The 20,757-nt window shown below is 41.3% G+C and overlaps 1 protein-coding gene across 2 annotated transcripts in view; it reads left to right on the top strand.

Annotated features, from left to right (window-relative positions):
- Positions 1-20,757, top strand: part of CPQ (carboxypeptidase Q) — a 373,724-nt gene that overhangs the window by 305,636 nt on the left and 47,331 nt on the right. The window contains exon 7 of one of the 2 annotated variants that reach the window (XM_047783561.1): positions 10,607-10,715. The exons of the other annotated variant lie outside the window; for it this stretch is intronic. Coding sequence (XP_047639517.1) covers positions 10,607-10,677 — 71 coding nt within the window. The 3' untranslated portion in view covers positions 10,678-10,715. Of the gene's footprint in view, positions 1-10,606; positions 10,716-20,757 lie in introns of those variants that run through there. 2 annotated transcript variants of the gene reach the window in all.

Genomic DNA, 20,757 nt, shown 5'->3' with positions numbered 1-20,757 from the left:
ACACACTAACATTGTTCCTGGATTCCTAGGGGTTTATGTGCATCCTGTTCCCAATACTCAGTGATCAATCCTTTGAGGTCAAGGTCAGTGTTTTCTACATCTTTGCTTCCTCTGTAGCTCTTAGTTTAATGTTGGGAAACATTGAAATTCTTGTAAATCTGACAAAAGAAAAAACAAAAACATAGATGTAATTGTTTTCATGACAAGCTTTGGGTCCCTCAGCTTAAGAGTGTGGAGAAAATAAAGGATGCTGAGAAAAAAAAAGACATAAAGGTAGAAAAAATATTGGAAGAAAGACATAAATTAAGCAGGCTAGAGCAATGAGGATTGTTTATCTTAAAGAAGTAAAGACTTTAATGATTCTCATACATAAAATCGTAAACAGTTGTTCCCTGACTCTTTCAAAGATAATGTAAGAGTGTGACTCAGAGTGGTCTCCTCCAAGAGGGATTTAATGTAGTCTCTTAACTAACTCAGATAGCAGAAAAGCTTTCCATCTCAAATTTGTATCTGATTCTCCAATTAGAAGTTCCCAGTTAGAAGAAGTGGAGTCTATTGCATTCTGAAGATGTCAGTAATAAGATATAATTCGTGGTTCTCAGCTCTCCTTAAATGCATTATCCTTGAGCACTATTCCTTAGGAACTCTTCTGTAAAATATACATTAATGAAAAAAATCACTCTCTTAATGTGTCCTGAGGGAGTGAGCCCACCCTGATACCGTATCTTCCAGTAAGAGATTCTTCTACTTTGGAATCTGAGCGACAACCTTTTGCTGATGATCTTGCAAGTGGTAGACAATGTGGTAGGAAGAATTCAAGCATATGTTCTGGCGTCACAGTTCTGTCTCGTGTTTTTATTAAATGTATTTGATTTGATTTACAATGTGTTAATTTCTGCTGTACAGCAAAGTGATTCGGTTATACAAATATATATGCACATTCTTTTTCATATTCTTTTCCACTAAGGTTTATCAAAGGATGTTGAATATCGTTCCCTGTGCTATACAGTAGGGCCCTGTTGTTTATCCATTCTATGTTGTTGGGGGTTTTTTTGGTTTGTTTGTTTGTTTCTGGCTTTACAATTTTGAACTGCATGTGCCATCTTAGGCAAATGATGTCATCTTTTTCAGCCTCACGCATTTACCATGGAGCATTCTTACTATTCACCTGCTGTGTGGCAGTTGGGAAAGAAGGAGATGAGAAGAAAGATAAGATCCATACTCTCCCAGTCTCTACAGTCTGGAGAGTGGCACTTAGTTATCTCATGTGCACTAAAACTTCACATGCATTCCCCTCCCCCTCTGTCCCCCATCTCACTGACCGGCACCGCCTTCCGGAACTGCACATTCATTCCCGGATGTACAGCCAAATGCTCTCCAAGTCCTGTTGACTCCAGATTCTTCCTATCTTTAAAACCCATTCCCTTCTCTCGAGCCCACAGACCTGTCTCATCAGTACGCACTGTAGCAGCCGTCTATTAACAACTCAACTGCATTCTCAGTTCCCTTCCATCTAACTGGCTCACTGCTTCCAACGTGAACTCTTTAAATTGAAAATCAGTCTATTAATTGGGATGCTTTGGACTGCAAAAATAACACAGAAGCCCCAGCTTAGAATCGAGTGAACAAATTTTTAAATTCACTTTAAAAGGAACTCTGGGAGGGGGATGGACTGGAAATCCAGGGTTAATAGACACAAACTGTTTCATTGGAATGGAGAAGCCATGAGATTCTGCTTTATAGCCCTGGAAACTCTACCTAGTCGCTTGTGATGGAGCATGATGGAGGATAGTGTGAGAAAAAGAATGTGTGTGTGTGTGTGTGTGTGTGTGTGTGTGTGTGTGACTAGGTCACTTTGCTGTACAGTAGAAAATTGACAGAACACAGTAAACCAACTATAATGGGAAAACTTAAAATTTTTAAAAATTAAAAAAAAAGAACTCTGGGAGTTCCTGCTGTTGCACAGTGGGTTAAGAATCTGACTGCAGTGTCTCGGGTCACTGTGGAGGCACGGGTTCAATCCCCAGCCTGACACAGCGGGTTAAGAAATCCAGATTTGCCACAGCTGCAGCCTCGGTCGCAGCTGCAGCTCAGATTCAATCCCTGGCCCTGGAACTTTCATATGCCATAGGTGCAGCCATAAAAATGAATGAATGAATGAATGAATTTAAAAAACAACTCTGAGGTTGGTGTTTACAGGATGCTTAATTTCATCGTCAACCACATCAAGAACCTTGCTTCTGTACATCTTTCACTTTCCCATCCTCATCAAGTTGATTTTTGTCTTCAAGCTTGTCCCCTCATAATCCCTACATGGCTTCGGTTGTTCTAGGTGACAAATTCTCATACACTGTGCAGTAGTGTAGCAGAGAATGTCCCTAGTGGATGGTCCTTTTGAAGAGTGAGGCAGACTCATCCAGAAGCTCCAAAGTGGACTGTTTCTCAGTTTCATCAGCTAAAATTGTGACACGTCTGTGGCAATGGAATGAAATGACCAAGATTGGCTTATACTGATCAAACTTTACTTCCTGAGCCTAGGGTGGGGCCCGGGCTCCACTGAAAATGTAGCCTCCTGATGTGTGAGAAAAACTGGAATTCTTCGGGAAGGTGGGAAGGCGGTGAGGATTTCCATTGGTAAGCAGCTAAGAGTAGTGGTGCATCTCCTCACCTCTCCTCCTTGCTTAGACTCCTCCAGTGTCTCCCTGTTGTCTTCAGAGGATCACAACTTTGCCTAGCACGGAATTCGAGGCCATTCAGTTCCACCCTGGGCTGGTGTGCAGCCTCCTCTCTCATGGCTGCCCCCATGGCTTTCTGTCCATCTCTCATCATACACGTCTCATTCATTGAAGTCCCGTGCACCCCGTGCTCTCAGCTTCCTTGCCATTGGACCTGCCCTGCTCTGTCTTCTTCACCAGCTAGTTCCTATTCATCCATGATTCAGTGCCTTGAGCTCCTCTCACAAGCTGTCTTTGATCCCCAGAAGTCTGGGTGAGGAAACCAGGGGTATGTTCCTATAACCCAGTGTTCACCTCTCCTCATGGCACTTACCCCTTTAGAATCGTAACTTATTGTGAATTCCTCATAATTCCCAATACCTGAGAAGAAGTGCCTGGCTCTTGACAAAATGTCCTGAATCAGATGCTGAATCAGTAGGGTCTAGGTTTATAGAAGAGAAGGGGGATCTGAGAGAGGTCTGTACACTGTAAGGTGTAAGCTGCCATAGCAACCGTAAGGTGGGGTTACTTTAGTAAGAACTTTGCTCCTTTGAGCTGTCCTCCTCTTTTCTTACATCCTGTTTTTCACATCACATGTTAATTTCTTTTGTCTTTTTATAATCGGTCAGACTCCATAGTGAAACGCCAAGAATGCAGATTACTCAGAATTTCATGAATTTTCCATCTCGCTTCTTTCCGATACCTTATATGGCATGAAGCAGAACTGAATTAAAACTTTTCACTTCTCCATTTCCATAGGCCTTTCTTGCTTCTAAAATTTACCAAGAGAGGAGAAGATCAGGACACAAATAGGAATGGAAAGTAAATTGAAGATTCAGCCTCTGGACCCAGGTTGCATGTGTTTTCCAGCCACCAGATGGAATAGTTCTATGTCCCCTGCTGTCCCTAATTAAAAGATGCCTCCTTTATAGTGAAAAAAAAAAAAAAAAAACTGTGCCAGTGATGTTTGAGGAATGGATACTGTGTGGTGAGTAGATCTCACCGTACTGGGAATATGAAAAGGGCATTCTCAGGAGTTCTCTTGTGGTGCAGCAGGTTAAAAATCCAGCATTGTCACTGCAGCTGCTCAGGTAGCGGCTGTGGCATGGGTTCGATCCCTGGCCCTGCAACTTCCACACACTGCAGGTGTGGCCAAAAGGAGGGGGTGCTCCCTCACCTGTGACTATAGCCCTTATTTAAAAATGTATTAGGAGGAATAATAGTGTTACAGTCATATGTATTATTCCTCCTAAAATATTTTACAGTAATCTCTTACTATCTTATCCAATATATGGCCAGTTCCCAAATGTTTCCAATTTCCTCCAAGCTGTGTTTTCCTCCATAGTTTTCTTGTTTAAAGCAGATTTCCAGTAAGGTTCAAACAGTGAAACTGGTTGATGCGGTTGGTGTTCCCAAGCCTCTTTTAATCCATAGGCTCCACCTTCATCTTTCTTCTTTCTTGCCTCTTGTTTGTTCTAGAAACCAAGTAACTTGTTCCATGGGATTTCCTGCAGTCTGGATATAGGTAATTCCCTTCTCATGGAATCGTGTTCAAGCTCTCGCTTCTATTTCCTATAAATTGGTAGTTAAATCTAGGACTAGATCTGCTTGAAGTTTGGGTTTGTTTTTTGGTTTGGGGTTTTTTTGGGGGAGGGTGGTTTAGTGTGGTTTACTTTCTTTGGGCAAGAATACTTCTTCGGTATTGCTATTTATTTCCACTATGAGTAATATCTAGTTTATCTCTCCCTCTCCCTCCCTCTCTCTCTCGTTCTTTCTCTTTCTGTCTTTTTTGGCCTCACCCGCAGCATGTGGAAGTTTCTGGGCCAGGGATTGAATCCACACCCCAGCAGCAACCCTAGCCCCTGCAGTGACAACACCAGATCCTTAACCTGTTGCACCACAAGGAAACTCCATAGTTTTCTCTCTTTTTATGATGTTAACAGTCATTGAAGATTATTGCCTCGATCTGCTACTTCATTGAGAGTGGCCAAATGGCAACTTTGATTATTAGCTGAAATAATTCTATAAAAAAGAACTCCCCAGCACCCACACCTACTATTGGCTATCTAGTTCCCCTGAGGTACTTTTACGTAAGAAAAGTAGAGAAGAATGTTTCCTATTTTTAAAATTAACCATCGATTCCTTCATATCCTCCAAGTATAACTAATTGGGTTAATTTTTACTATCATTTCTTACTAATGAATTTCAAAATATAGATGTGCTTCATTCGGATGTAGTCATTATGCTTATTGATGCTCAAATTGTCCTATTTTTGGCCAAGGTGAACTTCTTTAAACTGATTCCTATGAGTAATATCTAGTTTTGACATGAGTCCTTTTGACATGTCCTTGCAGCCAATGATAGTGTCCTAGCTTTCTGATGCGATGATGTTCCAGGCTATCTTGTATATTTCCTGCCCCAGATGGAATCAGGTCTTTCTCCAAAGAGCTCCAGTTTCTCTACTAGGTCATGGTATTTAGAGGCTACAGTCTGAACACTAAGTAAGCTTGTTGCTACTAGGTTGGTTATTGTTTCTAAGTCTTCTTAGTCTTAATTTAGAACTAGAATTTCTTTTTCTGTAAAGAAAAAAGATGTTGCGAATTATATATTCTCATTTCAAGTCCAGGACCACAAAGTTGTACTTTACCTTACTGATAATATGTCTGTGTCTCCTTTTTCCTTTGCCAGACATCCTGCTTCTTAGCCCAGCAACATAACCACTGATTTGCTTTATCCCACAACACACACAATAGTCGCAGAATAACAATACCCCACAATCAACAACAGCATGATTATTGAAAACAGTTTGTTTGTTGTACATCCTATTTTCGTCCTTAAGATATATATTCCACTAGAGGTGTGCAAATTTCTTTTCACCTGTCATGCACATTACCCTGAATGTGATATCATTTCCATCTTTCATATTGTCGTCTTAAAACCTGAAACTACTGATTTCTGAGCTATTTAAATGTTTATTTATAATTTTTCTTTAAAAAGTGAGAGAGAGGTTAGAAATAGGAATAATTATGAGACTTATTAAAACAATTACCTTGGAGTGTCATAATTGGATCCTCGAGATGTACATTGCCTGTTCTTGCTTATAGATCTGACTAAGACAATGTCACAATTTCATTCATGCATTCAAAAAATATCTAGTCAGGGTTCCCACTGTGACACAGTGGGTGAATGATCTGGTTTTTCTCGCAGCATTGTCAGTTCAATCCCCAGCCCAGCACAGTGGGTTAAAGATCCAGCACTGTCCCAGCTGAGGTGTAGGTCAAAGCTGCAGCTTGAATTCGATCCTTGGCCTGGCAACTTCCATATGCTGCAGGTGCAGTCAAAAAGGGGGAAAATAAAAAGAAATATCTAGTAAATGCCATGTGACATTCGGACAAAAAGAATGAATTTAATGTGTTGAGTGTCTATCGTATGTCAAGTATTGCTTTAGCTGCTCTATATGCATTACCTCATACAATTTTTTAAGAGCCCTTTAAAGCATACGTTATTAGTCTGAAACAAATATTCAGATGAGATAATCTGGACTTAGGGAGTTCCCTTTGTCCAAAGTTGCCAAGCTATTCAATGGAAAAGCCAGAATTAACATATCAGCTTGTTTTATTCCAATGTGATACATAAGGTGCCTTCTCTAAGTTCAAGGAGTTAATGGAGGGTTGAGACACAGAAAGAACAAAGTGCAGCAGGAGTTCAGGATTAAATTCATGGGGCATCCCCAGAGAAGTGGTATTCCACCTGATTTTTCAAGAAAGAATAGAATTTTGTTGAGTGGAGAGGGAATGCATTCCACATGAAAAGATGCGGATACCCAAAACTATATGGATAAGAAAGTGCAAGAGGTTCCTGAAATGATGAGTAGTCTGGTTTGGCCAAAGTTTAGTTTAATTATAGGCAACAGAGCTAAAATTGAAAACGTTCTTTAGGATCCCAGTTGGAACTGGAATGCCATTCTGAGGATTTGAGACAGGCAGAAACTTGAAAGTTCTGAACAGGAGTGAGACGTGATGGGGCTCAATCCCAGCCCCTGAGAAGGCTTCCCTCTTCCCCACATCATCCTCCTTTGAAAGACCCCAGGCAAAACCCAGGTTCATAGATCCGCACAACTCATGGGTTGGTCTGCATGTCTTTTAGCAACTTCTTGCTAAATTGCACTTTGGGGGATGTTTTGCCCCCTTAACATTTTACCCAGTTAAACCATCCAGTTGGAAGACATAGAGCAGTCCCATAAAACGTTGCGTGATGATTGGCAGTGGTTGCTGGAATTCTCAATTAGCAATAGCAAAGTCTGACTATAATTGGACATAATCTACTTCTCGAACCTTCTGTGAGTCAAGTCTTTGAGTGTTGTGATAGCGCATCAATTTCTTATAAGAGCACTATGAAAAATATGCCTATTAGATTAATTGATAAGCATAGGATTATGGAAACAACAGGAAAAAACATCACAATTCAAGAGACTCTGGTAAAATTGAGTTTGGATTGAGTAAGGACTTCTTACTATAGAAATTATTTATATCTCAATTGTATACAATAGACTCCTTAATTTGGGTAACTTCATTGGCAAAAGAGCCTTCCTTTACTCAGTTTTCAAGTTCAAAAATGACTACTTAACCTAATATTCTCGTACATGCCCCTCATGGGGATTTCTAACACAGCGAATTAAGTCTCCCTATTATCTCGTTTTTTATAAGAAAGTGTGAGATTGCATAATTCATGGTAACTAAACATTCTTTTACAATATGACATTTTCTGTCTTAATTGTCCTTCCAGTTCATAATGCTTAAATCAAATATGGTTGAGCTCTGTGAAATCTATTAGCTATGGATCTTTTGTGATCTGAGCTGTCGCTTATAATAGGACAAGTTATGAAGTATGTCTTCAGTATTCTTTCCTTTCTTTCTCACTCCCTCCCTCTGTCCCTCTCTCCCTTTCTTCTTCTCCTTTTCCTTCTCCCCCTCCCTCTCTTCCTTCTCCTTCTCTTTTCTCTCTCTCTTTCCTTCTTTTTTTGGTTGTAATGGCTGAAATAGTCTCCTGGCAATTGAGAGAACAGAATCCTAGGTACAGATGGCCATGGCCTTCATCAATACCCAAAACCATCTAGTTGTAGGTTTAAACCTAAGTGAAAATGTTTGCTGGACACATCTTTACAAAATCCACAATTTTTTGCAGAAATACTTAATTAGAAGTCCTATTTAAAGAATGACAGTACTCATACACATCATTTCAATATCTTTGTTCAGAAGTGTAGTGCAAAGTAGAGTTCCTCGGAGGCTCACTGTGTTGAGAATCCAGCACAGTCACTTCTGTGGCTCTGGTTACTGCTGTGGCATAGGTTCTATCCCTGGCCTGGAGCTTCTTCATACTGCAGGCATAGCAAAAAATAATTATTATTATTATTAAAGAAAAAAGAAGCATAGTGCAAAGCACAAGTGGAGGAGTCAGTGATTCTACACTCATTGTTCCTGACAGAAGATTTTATCTGAGATAGCCAGTTATCTACGATAATTATAGTCATGGGGCATGTTAGCTTCAGTTGTTTTAATTTTTCACTTTGTATTGGTGCAGACCCAGATATGTGTTCAGGTTATAGTTGTGGGTCACACCCTTAACTGAACTTTAAAATCACCTGGAGGGCTTTTAAAAACATATCAACATATCAATTGTGGGCCCCACCCCCCAAAATTCAGATTTAATTGGTCTGGCCACAGGGGAGTACCATTTATCAACCACATATTTATCCCTTGGGGCCCACAATACCTGGGAGCATATGTCCATGGTGTTCCGTGCCCCAGTGTACTTGTGCAAACCTGGGTGTCTAGAGAGAGGGCATGAGCACGCCTGGTTTCAGAAGCTCCCCAGTTGATTCCAGGATGCAGCCAGACTTGAGAACCATTTTGAGGTCAAACATAGCTTAGACGTTGAAAGCGTGGATTTAGGAGCCACATAGAAATGGATTCAAAATCTTGCTCTGCTACCCTCTTAACTGTGTGACCTTAAGAAGGTCATTTAACCTCTTGGAACTTCAATTTCTTCGTAAATAAAATGGTGATAATGATATCTGCCTCATGAGATTATGCCGATGAAAAAAGTAAAGACAGTCCAAGTGAAATGCTTGGCACAAAGTGTCAAGAAGCCACTGTTATCATTTCAGTTGTTAAAGCACAATTTCTGTATTAGTCCAGACTCCATTCAGGACTAAGTGACAAAAATCCAAGTCATGACCTGAAGCAAAAATGGAGAATTGGAGGAAGGCACCAGAAGAGCAGAGCTGGATGTGGTCTCACGGACTTGGCATTGGGATGCTGTTAAGACATATGTTCTCTCGCGGGTGCTTATTCCACCTTCTTTCGTAATACCTGCAGTCTCTCAAGCTACCTGTCTTCTTAGAGGCTGACCTATGACCTTAAGCAGCTCAAAGCTCAAGACTCACATCTTTATAGCCTCTGAAGCACCCAAGAGCCAAGTAATTCATCACCTCCGACTCAATTGGGAAAAATCACAGTTGTCTAGCCTGGCTCTATTGCTCATCCCTCTGATCAAGTCCATCACTGGCCGAGTTTACCTGAGATGCTCAGGTGACCAGGCAGATGCAGAGCTGGATAAGTTGAGGCCACCCTCCCAGCAATCTGCATGATCTAACACCTGAAGTGTTCTTTCCTGCCACCTCCGCCCCACAGCTACAAATGGGAACACTGAGCAGGGTTATTTCTAGGAACAGACTCTACAGCTACACTGTGTATTTATCTAAGAAGCAGGCAATGAGGAAGAACATCAGACAAAAGACTCAGAGATGCCCTTTAACATTTGGATGGTTCTAACCACTCACCTAACATTTGTGTTGGAGAGGCGGCAAGTGGAATGAAAAAAGAAAAAAAAAAGGTTTCATAGCTTTCTAGCAGTGTGCTTTTGACAAGTTATTTAACTTCTCTGAGCTTCAGTTTCCTGATCTGTGAAATGAGGGCAATAGTATTTCACAGAACTATTGTCAGGATTGACTGTATTTGATAAGTGATAATATGTTTGAAAGTCAATTGCACTCGACCCAGTTGATCTTCAGTAAATGGTTCCAGGGTTTGGGGGATAGTTTGATATTTTAAAAAATTACTAAGCAGCCTTGCTGTGAACATGCTCTCGTATATTTAGACCTTGTAGAGAGGGTGACTGGGCATATCCTTGAATATTCTAGGAAACGTTGCAAAAGATACACAAGTCTTATGGGCGTTCACTGACCCGTGGGTCTTCGCACACTTACTTGTAGTTGCATAAATGAGCGATGCAACGGCTGATGTTCACTTCCAGTGACCTTGCTGCCTGACTGGTTCAGCAGCGTTGTTTGGAAAAGCACCTGACTTACTGTCCCCACAACACAGTGAACATGGCAGAGAAGGAAGCGAGGAAGAAAAAAGTCAAATGTTCATACTGTTAGCAGCTCTTCTATGTCAAACGATGCTTCTGGGGATTTTGAGGCCTCTTTACAGTTCCTCTTCAGCCAAACTAAATTGATTACAGGTTGATAAGCGTTGATGGGAGGATTATATAAGTGAATGTGTAAACGCCAGCTGGCTCATGGCCAAGGACACAGATGGCACTGACTCTCTTGAGCAACATCAAGCTCTTGATTCTGTGCTGCGGACTGACTAGGTACTCTCTACTGGCAAGAAGCCTCATCCCCGACAGTGATATTCAGCCAGTATGCATCAAATATATACAGTGTGCCTCTTCTCTGACTCGGAAATGGAAGAATTACCTTTCTAAGCCTCTTCTAGTGTTAAGACACCATAACCTAAAGCCCATACTTTTCCAGAAGTGAAAATTGCTTTCGATATAAAACAAAGGTGTTTTACATGAAGGAAAATGAGATTATTTCTATCTTTTAGGAACAAGAGATGAAACAGCACAGAATTGCCTATATCAAACAAACATGAATAAAGGTCAGCTATGGATTTGAAATTGTTTGAAAGATTGGTACTTCGGCATCACGAAAATGTAAGGAGCAAATTGATGAGACCAGCTCGACAGTGAAGGAATATATTGTCTTGGTTTTTTTTTTTTTTTTTTTAACATCTGGTCTTGGTGCAATTTGATTTCCATTTCTGCTGATAAAACCACATAAATGCTTAATTTATGCAGTTTAAGTATCCCTTGGCAACATGATCTTGTGCTTCTTTTTCATTTCCTTCCTATCCCTCCCCTTCTTTTTTTCCTGGGAGAATCAGGAAGAGGTTTCCTATTTCTCAACTGTTGAATCTGTTTATGAGAATTTGAACTAAACAGTTTAGCACAATTAAGCAGGATGCCTCATTCATCAAGCCTTCATTTTTCCAGACTCTCAACCTGTCAGTCACCCAAAAGCATGTGTTAAGTGGAAGCAGTGTTTCTAGTTTGCTGGCATGCCACATCTGTTGACGATTACAGAGGCACATGCGATGCCACTCACATCGCAGCATGTGCCTCGGGTCATAGGCCCTCAGGGACATTTATGAAGTGTGTGCTTTTTAACTGTCCTGGAACTAAAGAGTTTAATTTTGCCTGATATAGTGTTTATGTGTCTTATAAAAGAACTGGTTGTTCCCTTTTGCATTTCCTTTATGATGGACTGTGTGTCTGTTTGTCTGGACCAGAAAAGAACAATGCTACATAATAAGCATAAAGACCTTTTTCTATATACCCACCACCATTTCTTGCAAACTGCTGCTGTCATTTTAGTTCTTTGGTTAAATAGCATATTTCTTAGCTTCTCTTGGATTTTGCCAGTTTTTTGGAATACTGCTTAATTCCACTTTCCTTTCTTCATGTTCTTGGGCAAGATTTGGGTCAGATTTTTAAAAAACATGATCCATGTATTGTAAGTCTCCGGGACCCTCTGTGGAGTGATGCTCCCTCTCTTTTGGATCTCTAACCAACCTGTGAGCACATAGCTTTTCTCATTCTATAAGCCGTATTATTCAGATAATATAGAACCTAGAAGAGTGAAGCTGAATTTACAAGTCATCTGTCTAGGTATTTTCTCTCTCTAAGCTTCGCACCTGGAATATATGGCAGTGCCCAGACTATTGACCTTTTTTCTTGCTTTCATCAAATTTTAACATTGAGTATGCATGATCATAGTAACACTCGGTCATAAACAGCATATACTTAATTAACATAAGACAACATTCTTAGTATTCCCCAGGGGAATACGCCAACATTTTGTTTGTTTGTTTCAAAGAGAAATACTCCTTTTGGACATTGTGAAAGCTCTTTTTTTTTTTTTTTTTGGTCTTCTTTCTTTTGTCTTTTTAGGGCCACACCCTCAGCACGTGGATATTCCCAGGCCAGGGGTCGAATTGGAGTTGTGGCTGCCAGCCTATGCCACAGCCACAGCCACACCAGATCCAAGCCCTGTCTGTGACCTACACCACAGCTCACAGCAATGCAGGATCCTTAATCCACCAGTCAAGCCGGAGAACGAACCCTTGTCCTTATGGGTACTAGTAGGGTTTGTTAATCCCTGAGCCACAACAGGAACTCCTAGACATTGTGAACATTCTTAATAATATTATGAGCAATTAAGTGAGTTTTAGTAAAAGAGATCCCTAAAAGAGGTATTTAATGGCTGAAAGAAGAACTAGGAGAGAAAGAAGTTCAGACTGAGGTTAAAGCCAATGGCCGTTTCATCCATGGTAGTTAATGGTGTTTCTTAATCTTTAAATATCAAGTGTGTTGTAATGCTTAATTATCCTTAATACCTAAATGAATTACCACCATATTGCAAAAAAGTGGAAATGATCTACAAATTCTTTAGGGCTTACAAATTCTTTAGTGCTTGAGGAGTTTTGGGAATTTTACAGAAGAGAAGCTTTTAGATCCTAGGTACCTTGTCCTTCAAATGGGGAAAACAGGATGCATGAGTGTGTCTCTTCTCCAGGATTAGGTTTCGCATTGGCTTGCTATTAAACTCAAGGATATGTGAAGAAAGCAATTCTAATTGCTTGGCACTTAAAGAACTTGCTCTGCTGTTCAGTGGGTTAGAAATATTTTGAAATTTTGATTGCATTTGGAGTCATGCAAATTTACCTGTAATAAATTTTTGCCATTCACCTAAATAATCTGTTATTTAAATGCAACTATAGAATTCTCAGAGGGGAAAGGGAAACTAATATTTATTGAAGATCCACATGGTAATACATTCATTGTTTCCTCTACTCCTCTTAATATCCATGAGTAGACATTGCTGTTTCTGTTCTACAGATGAGGACATAAGCTAAGACTGCCTAGGAGCATTTTCCTAACTGATATGAGATGCAGTACAGACCTGAAACCAACTCTGTTGGACTGCAAAGCCTGTTTTCCTTATCTGCTATCTTGACATCCCTGGGATTTTGTTGAAAACAGCCAAGAGTGGCAGCTTCTTCGTTCGTGTAGGCTTTCAGTCAGTGTCGCCTGATTCACCAAAGATTCACACGCAGCCTCACACCTACACATCAACTCGAGGGCTGATCGATCTGGATTTGAGTCTAAATTATCCCATATATCAAACAATGCTGTTTCTTCTCTCCAGTCTCTGCTTTGTAGCCCGCTTAAAATGTCTCAAAACTTGCATTGTCCCCAGGGGAAGACTAAGAATGTTGTCTTATGCTAATTAAGTATATGCTGTGATGTCCCATATTAATTCAATTTATGGTACCTTAATTAAGAATCTTTCAGGTTGGCTCTTGAAGCGTGTTCTACCTCAGGCATGGGAAGAGCCCATTTTGAGATGGTCCTACATGAAAGGAAAGCTTGCATTATTTAGAGCCCTTTCAACTGATCCCCAAGCAAGAGGCATCTAGTTTCTATGGAAGTTTTTAACAAATTCATTATTTGACAATTAGTTAAATATCTTGAATACAGCACTCCTTAATTATTTATTTTTCCACCTATGGTTATGTTTTAAGGCTCTTTTGATGCTCTTTGCCCCCCAGGTGGTGGTCAATGACCATGATTGCTAATAGGCTGGCTTCCTGGGTGCCTGCTAACAACTGCCTCATAAATATTCAACAGGGGCGTTCTGTGAGAAGGGCTGGGAAATTAGGGAAACTGCCAAGTCTTTCCACAGCTAATATCTATGATAATGGCTGCAAATTACATGGGACAGAAGGAATGGCCTTGCACTATGAAAAAACGAGCAGGAATCAAGACAGTCTGTGGCTTCTGGCTTAGGCAGGCAGCTGGCTCAAGCGTCCACCTCTCTGGGTGCTGGCTGCTGAGGTCAAGGGCTTTCACCCGTGCCCGATGAGCATTCCTCTGTCAGCAAGCCCTCACCACCCCCCTAGAGTAGCGGGCCCTTCTCTGTATTTTAATCTTTTGTTATAATGGTAATTAGCATTGCATCTTGAATAGTAAATTAAGAACTCCAAAACAGAATTTGAAATTTAAAAAGCTTTTCCACTAGGAATCCAGTTGCATTAATTTTGTGGACTGGAGGTAGCTAAATTGGCCAGGTTTGTGCATTCATTACCTCATTCTAATCCTCAACATCACAAATGCAAAAGGCTGTCATTAAATTTGAGAACTGACAAGAACTGGGATTTCTCGATATGAGTGTTGAAAGATTAATTTGAAAAGATCTCACTAAAAAACACAAAAGGTTATTGCTAACATGGGGTATTTTATATTCATAGTCTGTACCTGGTTTTAAAAAAATGCCTATTTGTAGTACCTGATTTAAAAAGAAGTTCTATGTTGAGAGCACTTTATCAAATTTTAAATTGAAATAGTTATGGTTATTATTTTGTTCTGGTGATATGCAGGCACAGTTTATAAGATAATATTGGAAATTTCTTTTCTCATCAAAAGATATTTGCCTCCCCTTTATTAAACATTTTACATCCAAGCAGAAGTTCAAAACAAGGAGAAAAGAAGGGAGAAAATGAGCTCTTTTTCCACCTATCTTCTTCATAATCTGATTTTGGAAGAGAAGGCGCTTGCTTCCTTGACAATATTTCATACTTTGTGTTTGCCCTAAAAATATTGATGGTGAACAGGACATGGTAGTGATGAAAGGCACGTGGTAAATTTCAGTAAGTAGAGTTCATTTGGTTGCCGAGCTGGGAGCAGGGTTCAAAGATAAATATTTCACCTTCGATCAATGGAATTTTAATTTTATAAACAGCTGTATACCTTGATGTATATATATCTGTAGCACATCTGGGTTCAGGGTGACCATTTGGGGAAAGGACACTATAAAGGGTTCGCTGACTTCACTTACTACCTGTTGTCTGACTCTATAGATTGCACTGAGGTCCCATAGAAGACCTTTGTAAAGAGAGACGTTACATAGTTTGCTTAGCGTATGATAAACTGTACAACCTAGACTGGCTTTTTAACAACCAGAAGGCGGCTTGGCTATGAGTTTTCAAATGTTGAAGAACTGAAACTTAACCAGTTGCAACAGTGACCATGAGAATAATTGAGCTTTAAAGGCTAGAGAAGCTGATGATCTCAGCTCTGTCTCCACAGGCCCCTCATGCCCTTATTCAGCCCTTATTGATTTGGTCATGAGAGTTTTTGCATTCAGAACCTAGGGCTTGGTTTTTAAAATGCTGCTTGAGGAGTTCCCAGCATGGCTCAGTGGAAATGAATCCGACGAGGAACCATGAGGTTGCGGGTTCGATCCCTGGCCTCACTCAGTGGGTTAAGGATCTGGCGTTGCTGTGAGCTGTGGTGTAGGTCACAGACGCAACTCAGATCCTGTGTTGCTGTGGCTGTAGTGTAGACCCAGGAGCTGTAGCTCCAATTGGACCCCTAGCCTGGGAACTTCCATATGCCCTGGGTGTGGCCCTGAAAAGACAAAAGAAAAAAAAATGCTGCTTTAGGATAACAGACTGATTTGTACCATCATTTTCATCACACTTGATTAGTTTTAGCCATAGACAGTTTAAACAGCTTGATTAAAACTGCTACATACACAGGAAGAAAAGAAATAGATTGCCTAAAGCATATAGCTATAAAATATGAAATCCAAGCTATACTTGAAATCACTTTTATAGGTGATCTTTTCATTTATTTATTTATTTTCCCAATACTTTATTTTTTAATGATTTTTATTTTTTCCATTATGGCTGGTTTACAGTGTTCTGTCAGTTTTCTACAGTATAGCAAAGAGACCCAGTCACCCATACATATGTACATTCAAAAATAATAATAATATGTAGTATTATACTCCCAAGATTCCTAGGCAGCCATTGCCAATAAGAAAATTGCATGGCTTCTGTCTACGTTGGCTGTATATTCGCTTATTTCCCAAAGGTACAGGCCTAGAAGCAAATTTAATGAGCCTGAATATATCCTAAGGCCTTGCTTCAATCAAGACCAGTCCTAAGGCCACAGATTTTGCTAATATCAAAATAGCTGCTCGTTCCTGCTATTAGTACAGGGATCACCCCCTCTCCCTCACCCCCTGAGCATAAGAACAGCAGTTTCATTTTTATAAGAGGATCTGAAACATCTACAGATCCCTTTATGCTGGAGATCTAATCTTTTATTTTGTAGTCAATAAAAACTAAGAAGGCTCCTTCTGAAACTTCTGCCTGGTAACTGCTGAATTAAACATTTGCCACTTTTTCCTTTTCAACACTATTGCTAATATGTATTGAACTCAGCTTAGGATAGGGGTTGGGGGTGTTGGTCCTTTCCTGAACTTTGAGTGGCTTTTTGCAAATACTTCCTTACGTGAGACCTCAAACTGTGTAAAGCTTATTAAAAGTGCAGATCCCTGCTATTAAAGTGCAGATTCCTGGGGGTTCCAGTTGTGGCTCAGCAGAAACGAATCTGACTAGCATCCCTGAGGACACATGTTCAATCCCTGGCCTCCCTCAGTGGATTGAGGATCTGGCATTGCTGTGGTGTAGGTCGCAGATGCAACTCGGATCTGGGGTAGCTGTGGCTGTTGTGTAGACCAGCAGCTACAGCTCCGATTGGACCCCTAGCCTGGGAACCTCCCTATGTCAAGGGTGCAGCCCTAAAATAAACAATTTTTTTAAAAGTACAGATTCCTGAGTCCTATACCTGAAACCCGAACATAGTAAGTCTGGGGTAGGACCTTGAATCTTCATTTTCCTTAAGTTTCTCTGATTATTAAGATGTAGGGTGTCTGCGAACCATCCTTTGAGGAAGAGGAGGGGTTCCAAGTCCTTGTTCATATCTTCAAACAGCAACTACCTATTGTAACCACCTAAGAATCAGTTAATTTAGGCAGTGTTTTCCCAGTTTATTAATGTTATCAGGCTCAGAACCAAAGGGATAACAGGCTACTTGGCATGAACAGCAGTTTGGTGGCTGCTAAGAATTCTCTGCAGCGGGAAGACCCGGGTGGGTTCCAGGACCCTGTGGATGAAGTTTTGACAACATTGAGCAGCTTATCACCCTGACTCCGTTTTCTCCAGTATGTGAGTGGAGATAATTATCCTTGCCTTCTATCCCCCAATGCTGATGTTCTGACAAATGTTGAGGCGCAACTTGTGAAAATAAACTAATTTCTCTGCGGTAGTGTCGTTACCTAAGTAACAGATTTCCAGAAACCAAATACCCGTAGAAAATGAAGCATTGCCCTTGTGCTTTAGAATAACTTCCCTCAGTTTGGGATGATGGTTTGTAAACCTGTTTCCTCAGAGACACTGCCTCTAACTTCCAAGTTTACTGTCATCCTGTCTCAATTCATTTCTCTAACAATATTGAGATGCCAGATTGCCTGTCTACACCACCCTTGAACTGGTGCCCTTGGAACTCTTACTTTCCCACGCTCAGAACCCAGGAGGTCAACCGTACTCGACTCGCCAACAATAGCAAACAGCTGCTGAGCCAGCCTGAGATGAGATATGGGATTAAAAGTCAGGTTAAACCACAAAGCCTCCCCAGTCATGAGTCAGTGTGTGGGTGCCTCAATACAAGACTACATGCGAGAGAGAAAGACTGAGTGAGGGGAAGTTCTCAATGCTTCTTTGGTTTTTGTTTGTTTGGTTTGTTTTCCTTTTTTTTTTTTTTTGTCTTTTTAGGCAAAACCTCGGCCTATGGAGGTTTCCAGGTTATGGGTCGAATAGGAGCTATAGCTGCCAGCTGACACCACAGCCACAGCAATGCAGGATCCAAGCTGTGTCTGTGACCTACCCCACAGCTCACAGCAACACCAGATACTTAACCCACTGATCAAAGTCAGGAATCGAACCCGCAACCTCATGGATACTGGTCAGGTTCGTTAACCGCTGAGCCATGACGGGAACTCCTCAATGCTTCTTTGGAACTGAAATGTTTAAAGGAAGCATCCTTGCCCACTCTCACCAGGGAAACCTCCCTCATTGTTTTAGCCACATCACCCTTTCTGGTCACTTCACAGCTGCAAGGGTCACTTCTTGCAGCTTTGTCAAAGGCCAGGGGAATGCCTGTGGTGGAGCAAGGCAGGTTTATCACTCTTATAACTCCTTGCAGTGAGGCAGGACGCATCCCATGAGGACCCATGAGGCATCTCAATCAAAGGATGTTAGAAAGGACTTGAAAGATTTGGGTTTTGGTTAGGGCAGAGTTTGGATGGGTCCAGGGAAGCAAGGCTTTACTCTAGCTTGGTCGATCTCTGGAAGGGGGATAATTTAATGACTGGGCATCTTAAATCGCCTGTCTATGGAGGGCAAACTCAATGGAGACTGATGTTGTAATGAGTGAAAGAAGCAGCCGTCACTCATATGACGCCAAAAAGGGGATGTTTAGTATTTTGTGGTTTGCACAGTGACTTTGTTTTAGTCTGGACAAAACTATGAAATGGCCTGTTTTGACTTGCTTCATCAGTCACAGAATGCCCTTATCTGATGCTGGTGTCCTGTGAGATTCTTTACCCGTCCAGCTGGAGCACAAGATGGTCTGGCATCTTCGACCACCCTGCCGTCTACCTGTAGGTGTCACACAAGTTCCCAGATGTCAATGGCTGCTTTCTCCTTTTCCAACTCAAACGTCTTTGTTGGGTAAAATCAGTTTTAGAGCAGTATGATTTTTTTTGTTGTTGTGAACATTTCTCAGCATAGGTGCTTCACACTCAGTGCTCTCCTGACACTTGGGAAATGGATGGAGAATTATTCAGCTTTGCCATTGTGTGTGATGTGATCAGTTTATCTGATCTCAAGTTATATGGCCCTAACATTTAGGAACCTACGCATTAGGGACATCTAGGGATTTAGAAACAGTAGGAAGAGTGAGGAAAGATCCCTCCCCAAGAAACTATAGGTTAGTAGAATATTATAAGGAGGGGCAAGAGGATATAAAATTATGGCCAAAGTCTACTCAAGGGTGGAATAGATGGTTGACAGAGGGACATAAAATATCAGACCTATCTGAACTCCTTGCAGCCAGATAAGCTGCAAGAACCCTTAGAATCAATAACCAACAAGGCACATGATTCCTACCAATTTATAATTTCTTTGTTCATTTATACACACACATATGTATACCACCTGGCACTGACTCATGATACTGAAATCATGGGCTGCTAAAATTATGAGAAAAGGCAGCTCATGTTCCAGGAGGTTTTCTTAACTGAGGAGAAAGTAAGCAGGATGAAAACTCAGTAGAAAACTGTGCGACATTTAGTTCTAACCCCCATTACCTTTGAAATCTGTCTGAAATCTCTTGTCAACTGTGGTTATCCTCAGGACCTTAAGGTGTGACGCCTATGAAATGTTCATTTTCACATAGGCATAGAATAGTGTGTGAGGGGTGCTCTTCTTTTCCAACAGGAACTTCTGCAGAAACACTCAGTAGAGAGGGACCTTCCTCAAGGGGTGCAGGGAGCACCCCCGCGCTGCCACTGAGCAGCTTAGATAACCACGGAGGCTGAACTCTCACTTGATACTTGGTACCCTGGCCACAGACAGTGGCCCCTCTTCTTTTCCAGATTCTTTGTAAGGACTATGCCTACTGAGAGGTTAAACCACCCATCAGAATATGAAATCTCTAAGGGAACCCATCTGCCTGGTGATTTCTTTGCTTCTACTTTAAAGCCTGTTCAGGTCCAATACTTGGAGGCTCCCCAGCACCATAAGGTGTGAGGCTTCATGAACAGGTGGGGAAAGCGCCTGGTAAGCTCCTCCTTCTACTCCTGGGGGTGTGTCAAAGCCTCCTTGCTCCTTTGTTCTTTTTCTCTTGTATCAGGCTGAGCATTCTGAAAGGAACAAAATTCTCCTCCGATAGCTCTTATATAACACTTTTGTGCTCGGCTCTCCAAGGATTGAGAATTGGACGCATAATTCTCCATTCATTTCCCAAGTGTCGGGAGAGAATTGAGTTTAACGGCTCCAATTCCCTTGCAGGTTACCCTGTCTATCTAGATGAATTAGTATTCAACACAGCTTTGGGGAAAAGCTCAGATGATTTGCAGGTTTGCAAATTGTTCAGACGCATAATGAAATCTCAGGCTGAGGAAATCTCTAAACAGCTCATGAGCACAAGCTTTCCCCCAGATGTCTGGACATCCTGGATCAGCTCCTTCCTTGTTCCTTCTTTGCCTCTGGACCTGGGGCTGCTTGAGAAAGTCCCATATACCTTGACTTGGGGAGGCTGCAGGTACATGGCCTCTAGCCTTGGCTGGGCCCTCGATGAGGCCACGTATTCCTGCCCCATGTCCTCGGTCGCTTCCTCACCCAAACGGTCTCCACTGACATGCTCCCAACCTCCGTTTTCTCCCTCGCTCAGCAAAGGGCTGTCCATTATCCATCCTTCCCCATTCTCCCTTTTAGATGCAATAGGGTATGTGTCTCTCTTCACATCCAGGGCTATGTGGTGAAGTCTGTACCCTTCTACACCCTCAGACACTGCAAATTGGCACAAGTGGTTTCTATTCTATAGCTTCAGCCCTCTCTCCTCCCTAAAAGTTTTCCCTTCAAAATAGAAAATATTCTCAAGCCTTTAGCATTAAAAAAAAATTAAACACCTTTACATGACTCCATAATCATCCAGCTCTTTTTCTTTTCTTTGCAGCCGAGCTCATCTCCTCCCATTCCTTCCTTTTTGCACTACAGTCTGAAGT

Source organism: Phacochoerus africanus, chromosome 6 (genome assembly GCF_016906955.1).
Source record: "Phacochoerus africanus isolate WHEZ1 chromosome 6, ROS_Pafr_v1, whole genome shotgun sequence".
Classification (NCBI taxonomy): domain Eukaryota; kingdom Metazoa; phylum Chordata; class Mammalia; order Artiodactyla; family Suidae; genus Phacochoerus; species Phacochoerus africanus.
Note: the sequence above shows the minus strand (reverse complement) of the source record. Positions and strands in the feature narration are given on the sequence as shown.